At 40.7% G+C, this 12388-nt stretch overlaps 1 protein-coding gene across 2 annotated transcripts in view; it reads right to left on the bottom strand.

The window, feature by feature from the left end:
• Positions 1 to 12388, bottom strand: part of dscamb (Down syndrome cell adhesion molecule b) — a 146090-nt gene that overhangs the window by 36895 nt on the left and 96807 nt on the right. For both annotated transcript variants that reach the window (XM_059330772.1, XM_059330773.1), the window contains exons 9-11: positions 11630 to 11908; positions 11244 to 11363; positions 7437 to 7616 (exon numbers count right to left, since the gene is read on the bottom strand). In XM_059330772.1, the coding sequence (XP_059186755.1) occupies positions 7437 to 7616; positions 11244 to 11363; positions 11630 to 11908 (579 nt within the window). The remainder of the gene's footprint in view (positions 1 to 7436; positions 7617 to 11243; positions 11364 to 11629; positions 11909 to 12388) is intronic.

Here is a 12388-nt window from a genome sequence, read left to right as displayed (position 1 = left end):
GTTTGCTCATCGAAAGAGAAAGATCACACAATGACAGAATGCAGGACTCTGCATCTGAGTGTGTGTGTGTATTTCTGTGTGAAATCATGAGTAAATTAGAATATTTACGTATGTATGAGCACATGTTTGTCCATATGAATATGCATTTATGAATACATGTGACCTTGTATGTGTGTGTGTGTGTATATATGTGAATGAAACTTGCTAAATGTTTGTGCATTATCACTACCATGTGATGTAGACTGCAGTATCTAAAATGTTCTACAATCTTCACCGATCTTGGTCGTGCTTCAGTGGCCCGAGCCAAGGTGAGGCTACTCACTTGCTTCCTCCTCATCTCATCTCTATGCATCTACCGTGCAGCACTCGCAGGGCCCCGGGCTAAACCTATTCTTTTTGATAGCCCATAATTGCTCGGTTGATGTATATTTTTTAATATCCAGCGATATTACAGGGGCCTGGTAATAAAACACGGGCGGGTAGAGGAGAAAGTGTGAGTGGGAAGAGGGGGAGGAGAAAGCCGAAGGGGGGAGAGAGGAGGGAAAGGTGGGGAACAAAGACAGAAAGGTGCAGACTGGAGGTGAGTGACTGAACATTGTGGAGAGGGCTTCACTCTTTGGCCTAGTCCGTGTGTTATTTGGTCTTTCGTCCACATGCAAACTGTGTTTGAGGTCACTGGAAACTGACCTGTTGTTAAACTGAGGATTTTCAGAAACACCATTTTCAGTGTTGATGTGTCGACGAGGAATACTAGGCTTTTGTGTGTGAGTGTGTGCCATTATCTCTTTTGTGTGGCGTCACAAATGAGGCAACATTTACTGCAATGGTGGACGTGGCCATAATAGTGCTGGGACTTTTTAATGTTTCCACACAAATGTACAGTTACTCTTCTAGTATATTGAGGAACAGAGGTGTCCACTGGAGCCATGTAGACTTCAGATAATAGCTTTTTTTAGGCTTCTGATTAGTGACCATCTTCTTCTCTGTTTGACTGGCCAACATTGCTTAGGGTAAGGATTATATTGCTGCCTTTGGTTTGGCATTCTCTTGACAGCGCTTGAATTGATTTTTTGTTTGGATGAAGATTTTTCTTTAGAACGAGGAAAAAATCATTTTCAAATATCTTTGGGTATTTGTGGACTTAGCCTTAAAAAAATGGGTCTTCAGTGGAGACCTTGGTGGTGAAACAGTCTAAGCATTTGAATATGAAATTGGAGTTCAAATAATTGTTGATAAACTGAGGAGAAAAAATGAATGGTAATTATTTGAAAGTCCATCAGTCATTCCTACTGTGTCTCATTATCTGCTCCTGACTGCCCATTACAGCGGTAGACAAAAGCAGCTTATCATGACTACACTTTTTTTTTTATAACTCTTACACATTTACAGTGACGAACAGTACAGAAATACAAATTCAAAAACAGACAAGATAACAAACAAGAAAAATAAAGTAAAGTAAAAATACTATTTAAAAAGACCAATGCTAAAAACAGTTGCAGACAGTTGTGGGAAAATTTGCAATCAAGCTACAAAATTGAAAACGTTTTCTAGGCATCTTGATCCTCAGTGTAAGTTGAAAATAATTTCAGGTCGCGGTCAAGGTTGATCGTGTCAAGCAGTGTCCATGATTCAAATCAAGTACTCTTGTTAAGTATGGACGCCAGCGACCATTGAATACGCTTGTTATAATTACATATCAATCGTAGCTAACTGGCTGATAAAGCTAACGCTGACTCCGTTAGTAGTTGGATACTCATCATCCCTCCAGCTGACTCATTTTGAAATGAGAACATAGTAAAAGGTGCTTAAAAATGCACTTTTCTGCTAAATACTATACACGATATTTCACTGAAAGATGTAGGCTAATTCAAGCTAGTTAGCTCAGCATGCTAACTTTTGCCTTTTACGCCTTTTATTCCTCCCACTTTGACTCTTTTGTTATTGGTTTATAGAGAGGATCAATAAAAAGATACAACACTGCGATTACACAAGCAGAACCATGTCACTGTTGTCACCTTACAAGATTCACTATGTCGAAGTCGTGATTTAGAAAGAGGACTAATAGCAAAACACACACAGAGACACAGAGCAGACTGATGTAGAATGATTTAAATAGATTATGTATTACTCTAATACTCTTCTGGGATTAAGAATATTTTGTAAGTGTAATGTTTTTGTAAGAGTGATTCATTGAAGCTAAAAAATGATCTGTAAATAGCAAATGAATGGAAGCTTTGTTGTTGGCAGTGGGGGATTTAGACACTTGGAGGACGCACAAGGCTGCCAGCAAATGAACAAGGGTATAAAATGAAACAAATAATGTGTTATTTATCTTTTTAATCTTTCTCTTATTGCTGGAAATGTAAGAAACAAAGACAGCCAGAGAGTGCAAATAAAGCAAAGAAACATGCGGACTGCTCTTCCCTTGAGCCCCTTCGTCGGCCTCTAATTGAAGTATTGACGGATTTAAATGAGGCTGAAACGCACTCAAGAGTTCCAGCATCTTATAACACACACACACACACACACACACACACACACACACAATCGCTCACACTGCATGTAAGCAGAATGAACACATTGCACTGTGAATGGATACACAAATAAAAACAGATGTAATTGCAAACACACATATTAAAAGTACAATATGTCTGATGGCAATCATACTGTAAGCTTAAAAATGAAAAGAAATTTGTCTAAAAAAACCACACACACACACACACACACACACACACACACACTGAGAAATGGACATGATGGTGTTGGTGAATACGAGCACAGTAATGGTCTCCCTTTTTCAAAGCACTCATGCGAGTAAGTACACTTTTACAGAAAGCATCTTGAGCATACGAGTACAGTTTGGGGTTTAAAGGGCATGAAATGTGATCTGTTGATGAGTGACAAGCGTGTGGCTGAGCCAGCATGTAATGAGTGAGCAGCCAATGGCAGCAGAGGAACAACAGCACACAGTATTGTCATAGGCCAAGAGAATGTACAGCTGTTTCCTGTAATGTGAATTATTTGAGATGTGAAGGCGACACGTCAATGCTAACTGAATCATGAATGACTTGGAGGTTCTAAATGACACTGCGAGATAAATGAATTGAATTTAGGACTGAAAGGAAAATGGAGTGTGAAAAGAGAATTATACTTGTGTTTAATCCATATTCTGTGTTACTGATGAAGACATATTCTGGTGATGGACATTGTTAGCATGGTGTTAGCTGCAGTATCAATGAGTCTTGGCAAATCAGATACTAAAAGCACTCAAGTTAGATTTTGTGATTTATGTGGTAAAAGATGACTAAACTTGCAGTAGATTTGTTTTATATGTGGTATTTTGCAGTCAAGAGCCTGAGGCTGCAGGGAAAGTGTTTTTACTCATAGATTTCTGCAGAATTAGAATATTGCGTGTTTGAGAAAAAGTAAAAATTATTTTTTAACAGCAGGTTTTCTCCAAATGATAATTTATTTGGGCTCAGTAAACTTAACATGTAAATGGTTCTACATGCCGCTAAACTAACAGTGGTTCTCAATAAGATAATTTTGGGGAGGGAAAGCAAAATAAAATTTGACATGCTTGGCTGACATATCACAGCAACTTGACAAAATTACAAGCGCTTGGCAATACTGTCAGGATTGGTTGAATTTACATTAAGTACTGAAATTGTACGATTGCAATTTTGCAATATTTTCTGAGGAGGATTAGAAGAAGAGGCTCTGTGCTGGTGTGACAGAACTGTACAAAGAAACCTTATGTAAAAAGGCTTTTTATTTGCAAGAAGTAAAATATAGATACTGTACGGGGTAAGTGTGAATATAATACATAAGCGACGGAAGAGCTACTTTGTCGGTTATGATTACGTTATCAATGACGTGAAATTCGTCATCTGGCGGATTCCTGTCCCCAGAGGTCTGGGCTGTTCCACGCTCTGGTGAAACAGGCGAAGCTAAACATCTGCACACACTGCCTACAACAACGTAACACAAAGCTGCTTCAAAACCAGCACAGCAGCTCTTCAACTGCAAAGCAAAGAACTAGAGTTAAAATCATATTCTGCTTATCATTTATCTAACTATGTTGAATTGGTAGTGAGTGAAATAATACAAATTTGAATTAAAATGTACAAATCAATTGATTTTCATGAAAGCAAATGTAAATTCATAGTAAGGGAAAGAGAACATGTCTTTGATATTAATATAAAAATCTGTAAATAATGTTACCATTACGGTTCATGAAACTACTAGTTATGTGAAGTAAGCTTACATTATTTAGCACTTTAGCTGTCAAAATTCCCTTTGATGGAGCAGAGAACAGCATGAAACTGAAGCCTGGAGCAACAGCAGAGTGTGTTCGGTGGGTCAAACCTCTCTCTCTCACACACACACACACACACACACACACACACACTTCTGTCTCTCCCTCCCTCTACTATGGAAGATGATACATCTGAGTATAAAGAGCATTGAAACTGAAACTACGCATGCAAAGTGGTGTATCTTGTATCTCCCACATCACTACAAGGTGCACAATAAAGCTATATGTACATAAACCACTGGTCTTGTATGTCCTATATAGGTGCAAAAAAACACACTCAGTGGACTTTTACTGCAAGATGACCTGGATCTAAAGAAAAAAAAAGGTCAGAGAGAAAGGGAGAAGATCTGCACTGTAGTTAAGTGCAACAACACTGCTGATTGGATTACTGATCTATATCGTCTCACTCTAACCAGTTTATGGTGAGTCTTCTCTTTGAGTCTGTGCGACTCATATTGGTTTAATGGAGTTCAGTATATACAGTGCAACAATATCAGAACAAAAAAACAGTTATATAAGCTAAAATGCAGTGTACGACACAAGACCTGGTTTGTTTGTATTTTTGTATTTGTTTATATTTTAACATATTTAAAATACATAAAAAACAATGTTTAGTGTTTGGAGTTAGATATGCAACTGAGAGTTGAGTCTACTGTAGCTGCAACCGCAGTGTTTGCTCTGTGCTTGGTAAAAAAAAGGAAGACAAAAAGGTTAGTACAGCCATAGGTCAACTTGCTGCATAGCAACTGGCTGCTACAGTCAGCAAACTGACCTATGAAAACACAGAGAGCATGTTTTTCTCTGAGCCTGCTGCTGTAGCACTGACGGCTTCACACAGTGGCAGCTCCCAACCTTGTACACTGCGAGGCTTAATTACAGTGACACATGGATATCCACGGCATGCCAGCTGATATTAATGATAACAAGTTCTGATCTATCCAGAAGGAGAGTTCCACACAAATTATTTTGTTGCCCTTCTTTTTACAGAGAGGTCAGGGTCAGTCACAACTTCCATCCCATCACTTGAAATCCCATCCAAGTTGAATGTGTGCTGGTAGTCAGGTTCTTGTACATGTACATGTTTCACACGCATATCAGACACGGGGCTGGTGAGGAGAGATGGGGGAGAAGAGATAGAGGAGTGCCCGTCAGCGGGGCTCCTTGTGCTCCAGTTTGATAGCAGTAGTGCAGGGAAAATAAGCCCCACTCACATCTGAGCGCCATGAGGAGCCACTCCTAGCGCTATAGGGGAGCTACATGCTAATACTACTGGCAAGCAGGAAACGTGTAGTCTGGGAGTTTCACATGTCAACCAGTGACACAAAAACAGTAACATGGTAACATATACTCAGAAACAGGAGGATAAGCTGTCTGCACACTGATAAACTTGTGCATTTCTGGTCCTTTAGCATAACTACAGTATAAGCATGGACATACTGTAAGCCTCCACTATTTCAACAGATGTATTAAAGGTTTGATTTTTGTCACATTACCCAATAGGTAAGCAGTCAGGATCATGACCCTTCAGTGCTTTGCTTTGTGGATTTACTGGACATATGCTACAACAAAATAAGGGGGCAGCATTTTACCATGTGCAATAATTACATGATTAACTCATTGCAGTGATGACACTAATGCTACGGTTAGAGTGGGCAGAGGGCAGATTGTCACTCACTATCGCCTCTTGAGGCCCAATTGGTATTACAAGACAGACCGGGCCGGGGCTAGCTTGTTAGTAGCCTGGCTAACGCCAGTCTAATCACAAATGAGATTAGTCTGGACACCAGCAATTCATTTCTCTGTAGAGGAGGCGTGGTTTACGATCCTCCAGAGCCGTTTATTGGGTGCTACGAATGTCTATCAAAAGCGTCTGTACGTAGCTCTTAGCCAATCGTATCAGTTATACCAGATGACATATGTAGAGCGACAGAAATTGATGTTTATATAGCCAGACTAGCCCATCTCTACTTTGAGACTAAAATGCTCAATTCTGCTTCTGCAACGTTTTTCTGCAGCATGTTCTGGCTCTGGCTGCTCACAGTCTACTGGCAGTGTTGGTGTGTGTGTGTGTGTGTGTGTGTGTGTGTGTATGTGTATGTGTGTGTGAGTTTGTGAGAGAGTGTTGCTTGCTTCTTTGCTTCTCCAGTTCTTGCTTTCTGCAAGATTATTTGTTTTTACGCCTTATTTCCCCCTCATGTTATTCAGCCACACACATCCACTGATTTTATGGGCAATAGACAAGCTGCTGCGGGTCTCTGGGCGGCTCCGCTGTTCCCCGGCTCGTAGCGAGATCACCGGCGTTACAGCAGTGAGCGGTAGCGGGGCTAGTTGGTAGATTAGGCTTTTGCCAAATCCTGCCGGAAGCAAGGCTAAAACATCCTTTTTGGTGGTGAAACAGGAGTGTAAAGTCAAATGTTGTTCTTCTTTTAAAATCAACTTTCGCTCTAAACTATTTAAAACGTCGTCTACAGCTAGATCGAAAGAGAGTTTTGCAGCCATGTTGGATCCGTAAGAAAACTACAAAACTACAAGCTTCAATCTGTGCTTTAGTTTCCAGACTGTGTTGCAGTTCGAAATGAAATTGAGCGCGCAAGGCAGTATGGGTATACCCAGGCTAGCTGGTTAGTATGCTAACTTCAGTACAGATCTCTGCATCACAGTACATAGACATCTTTGAAATAACATCAAAACTGTCACCTCTTCACATTTTGTTGATGGTTGTTCATTTTCAGAATGTTTTAAACAAAAAAATTGGCCATATGTTAAACATTGCCCCTTTAACTTAGAGGGTGTTTTTTATTTGGCTCAAGCTCATCACAAGCTATTTTGGCTGGTAAGATGTTGCTTCGGAAAGATTGTGACGCAAATCTGTAACTCTCAGACTCAGTTTGTTCCTCATGTGCACAGTTTGTCTATTGAAAGTGTGCCTGTGCATCTCCCTTTTTTCCATTCTTTTCCAAAGTTAATGTCTGTCCAATCAACTTTATGAGGACTATAGCTGTCTGTAGAATCCTCCACCCAGGAATCCGTTTTTAACAGCCGCTCTTCGCTGCACCAGCCCAGACATTACAAAACACAATGATTACTGCCCATCAGCTGTTATTGATCATGCTCTTACTTTTGACGGTGAGGTACATGGACTTGCTGACATCAGCTCCCACGTCGTTGCTGACCTTACACAGGTAGAAGCCGCTGTCGTCCTCCAGCACGTGTTTGATCAGCAGCGAACCGTTGCTCAGCAGCTGCACACGAGAGCCGCTGTTCAGTGGGATGGGTTGAAACTGGGGGACGCCCGCACCTGGGACAAGAGAAAAGACAAAGGAAAGAAAGAAATAAATAAACATTTAGATGTAATATCCGCCTCTTTTTATAGGCCATACTGTATGTTTAAATCCACATGTGCGCCTATATATTGATCTGTTACTTTCAGTGGAGAAAAAGATGTATACTGCACAGTATAAAACACCGAGCTTAACAGTAAGCTGACCACCAGTGTGTCAGTGTGCGTGTGTGCGTGCATTCATTTGACCATGCGCCTGTGTTTACAGATTTAATGACAAAGCCTGTCAGATTTAGGGAGGATTGTAAACATGTTTCTTAACACCAGGCCTAAATCCTTAAACCGCCAAACAGCTGCTGAGCACAGTGAAACAGGCCGAGCTGCTGGTGTGATGCAATCAGAACAGACATAATGCTCATGTTAAACAAGACAGCAGATTGGTGCAGAGGAACAACAGGCAGGAGGAGAGCAGAGCAGAGAGGCCTCGCATTGCTGCTGGCCTTCAACACCAAGACGAGCCAATGAGAATCAAAAACGTTGACTGCAGCTAGACATGAATTTTTTTCAGAATGTTTATTCCTGTGTCTACTCTCTGGGTTTATTCTTTGCATTTGTGTTTGTTGAATGACTGAATCCAGAGGAAATAGTTATAACAACTATATAAATGGCCTTGGTGGAGGACAGAGTAATCCTAAAGGCATAGATTTGTCTGGTTTTATAGAGCCATGCTCTGCATGTGTCTTTTCTCAATTCTCAAAAGTCCAATACGACTGACACTTGATATCAATCACTGAAGCATCGTTGAAATAATTGGACTTGGCATCTCTGACATATTCTGGCCTGCTGCCTGTGCGTAATTAATACCTATCTTTTTAATAGAAAATTATATAATCACTCTTGTTCTATTGTCAAACAATACAGTATCTCATTCTGCAATGGTGGCCTTAAATTGCAGGAAATGTCACTGCCAATGAATTATAAAGCAGACGTCTTCAGAGCGATCTGCTCTTATAGTGATGAAAACACTGTATTCCACCTTGCTCATGTAGTATTAAACACATGTGTGAACTGAGTCAGACGTTGCATTAGCTCGTGTTAAAGTTAGCGTGTAGAGATTAGGCTATTTAGTGAGCTGTGGGTTTTTGCTTTTTAATTAAAATGCAGTCAAGTGGCCGTGGCTAGCAAAGGGTCAAGTGGTGACTTTGTTTCTGCTCCCCTGGCTCCAACAGAGAGAGAGGGAGAGAGAGAGGTGGAGAGGGAGGGAGATGTGTTCTTCCTTGAATTATGGATTTTGCATATCCAAATGGTGCTAGTCGTTATGCTAATAGCAGTTGACCTTTACTTACTGTTCCATATCTCCCAGAGACACTCATCTGGCTCTTAGCTACTTCTGTTGCAGTAAAAGCATGCCAGGCAGTCATTTTCTGGACAAACGGCACTCTGGCTTACAACAAATTAGACAATAGGTTCCAAAGCCTCCTTCCCTGGATACCTTTTTCTTTTTTTTTTAGGTGTTTTTCACTGAAATTTTGCTCTGACTGATATCTTGTGCAACAACATATTAGAGGGCACCGGGAAATTGAAAAACTGAGGTAAAAATGTGTGATGAAGACCTTAAAAAAAAAAACCATCTTGCAGCCAAGCCATCTGACCCATGGGAGAGGTAAAGCTTGTTTTTAAAGGGGACCTTATTATGGCCGTTTTAGGCTCATTTTCAGTATTTGAGGTTTATACAAGAAAATGTTTAATATGCTTTAATTTTAACGACTTGACAACAACTGAAAACTGAGTGTTCAGAATGGTCGGAAACCTGAGTTACTTTTACATACAGATGCATAATGTTTTTGGTTATTATTAAGAAAACCATGGAAAATGGCTAGATATCAGCTCATAAATTAAACTCTTATGAACTATTTTTGCTGGTATCATTATATTTGCCCAAACAAATGTACCTTTAGTTTTACCAAGCTTTAAAATGAACAAGAAATTGAAAAAAAATGGTGGTCTAATAATTTTTTCCATGACTGTAGGTTTATTGAAATTTTGCTTACGTTTAATATGAACATCTAACATTGTAACATTATATATGTGACAGAAAATAAGGTACCATAATTAGGCCTCTTTAACGCTACAATTGAGACAACACACACACACAGACACACACACTGCTCAACCTAATCTCTCCCTTCTGATCAGAAATGGTCAGACAGTACTAATCAGGCATGAGGCCTGCTTGTCCCACATGCACACACACACACACACACACACACACACACACACACAGACACACACACGCAAACGTGCACATACACACGTGCACACACAAATCCAATCAAAGGGTGAAAAACATCTGATTCTTTCATTCCTTTGATCATGGGGCCGAGCCCACACACACAAACACACGGGCTCACGCACCACTCCTCATTGGTTGTTGTCCTTCTGTTGGTGAAGCTTTCATCCCTGGTTATATGGATGATGGAGCAAACACCTGGGGCCCCCTCTTCATCTGCCCTGCTCAAGTGGGTGAACTCACCTGCTGCCTCCCTGCCTCCCTGTCCGTCTGCTAACGCTCTCTCTGTATATCTGTCAGTCTGTTTCTGCCCATGTCTCTCTTTTTCTCTCTCTCTCTCTCTCTCTCTCTCTCTCTCTCTCACGGTGCAGGTGGAAACCCTGCAAGCCCCCAGCCCCTGGTTTACAGAGCAGATGGCTGTGTGTGTGTTTGTATGTCTGTGGGTTCACACACACATGCTCTGACTGTGGATGAGGCAAATGGAAACCACTCACCTGCAAAAGCACTACGACGACACTCATCGTCATACACAGTTGCTTTGAAAAAATGCAACTAGAGACTAAGGTGTGGCCCAGCCAGCTGCACACAAAGCTGTACTGTTGTTTGCAAAATGATCATCATATGAAAACTCTTTAAAATATAACTTATGCAAATTAAAATGCTTTACAGGCCTATTACCATCCTTTTTTTGTGAATTGTAGTATAACAACAAATGTCCTTTTCATGGAAAGATTAAAAAAAAATGGACAAATATTCATCAGACAATAAAGGCTGCAACCTTAATCTATAAAGACCAAAAACATTGAGACAAAAAAAAATCCTGATGCTGTGAACTTCAGTCAATTTGATGTTTTGCAGAATTATTTACAGCTATATTTAGTCATTTTGCATCTCTGTGTGGTCGTTTTGCATCTTTGTAGGCATGTATAGCCTTTTTTTCTGTAATTTCATAGTAATTTAGTGACTCTTTATGATTGTTTTTTTTTTTTTTTTCATGGCATTTTGCATTATGGACCCCCAAACCCCTCTTGCCCCTAAACTTGTGTCCTGTCTGTCCGTTCAGAAACATATGTGCTTGTAAGGGTTAAACATTGTGTGAATGAACACTCTATCCGTTCAATCTGTGCTTAATGAACTTGAATGATGGACTTTGCTTGACATGGGACATCCATGTGTGATTGTTTTACAGGAACTTTGTGTTATTGCAAGCCAGTTCTGATCTACTGGAGCCATTGCATGGCAATCTGGCGACTCAGGAGAATAAAGTCTTCTTTACTATTCTGTGATTTGTTTTTAATTCCCTTGTAGCTGGCAGGTTCACTTGCTGTAGATAATGCATGCTGTGTGTAATGTACCTTTGGAGTGTTCCCATACGATGGTGGGTGGTGGGTAGCCTTCAGCTGAGCAGTTCAGAGTCACAGTTTTCCCATAGATCCCATCTTGATCCTCAGGCTGAACCACAAACTGAGGAGGAACTGTACACATACATAACAAACAGTTGACATTGATGCATTACATTTTTGTTGGTGTCTTTATTATGCTTGTAGCCTGTGTATGCAGGTTTTCATACCTGTCAAACACTAGACCATTCGATTTTACTTTCAGCCAGACAGGAGAAAGTAATAAGTGAAGTTTGGCACTGCAGGGATTGCTTAAAATGAAAACCTGCACACATACTACAGATTATAGTAGTCCACTAGGTGCCATTAGATATATAATCTGTTCCTTTGTGCTTCCTCACCTCTAACAATGAGCTGACTCTGGTGCTCCACCGCAGCAGCCTCATTGCGGGCGATGCAGGTGTAGTTTCCGTTGTGGTCGGGCGTCAGGTTGGAGATTCGCAGTGAGCTGGTGAAGTCGATGTTGTCCACGGTCACACCCAGACTGATGGGGATCGGCCGTCCGTCTTTCTGCCAGGTGATGTCCAACGGGCGGTCACCCGACATGACCACACAGGGGATGAAGACTCGCTGGCCGATGGTGAAACGCTGGAACTCAAAGGGCTGAATGTAGGGAGGGACTGACAGACAGAGGGGGAAAAAGACACAAAGATCAAATGTGATTTCAGCCGTGAGTTTCAAAGATCTTAATTCCCTGGATTCTGTTGCAGGTACTGTGTCCTTTTCTCAGAGTAATCCCACAATCTTCTAACTATCTAGGTTTAAAGAGGTCACTGAAGGAACATAAAAGACCTGAATAGCAAGGCATTCTGCAATAATTCCCCATCATTCTCAGACTGGAACATTTTGTCCTTTCAGCACAAGAAGAAGCTACAAGAGCACACAGACACCGAACAAAAAAATTACTTTGAGGTGACTCATTCAGGTTGCTTGGAAAAAAATAAATCTCAGTGAACTGAACATTTTCTCTTTGTCTCTTAGTAATCCTCTATTGATTGTCTAACTTACATTCTTAACTATCTTCCTGTCTGGCTACTTCATCAACCTACTATTTTATTCTCATGTCTAAAGCCCTGATTACAGGACTACTGCGTATACAC

The sequence above is a fragment of the Centropristis striata genome, chromosome 4, assembly GCF_030273125.1.
Source record: "Centropristis striata isolate RG_2023a ecotype Rhode Island chromosome 4, C.striata_1.0, whole genome shotgun sequence".
Lineage (NCBI taxonomy): Eukaryota > Metazoa > Chordata > Actinopteri > Perciformes > Serranidae > Centropristis > Centropristis striata.
Note: the sequence above shows the minus strand (reverse complement) of the source record. Positions and strands in the feature narration are given on the sequence as shown.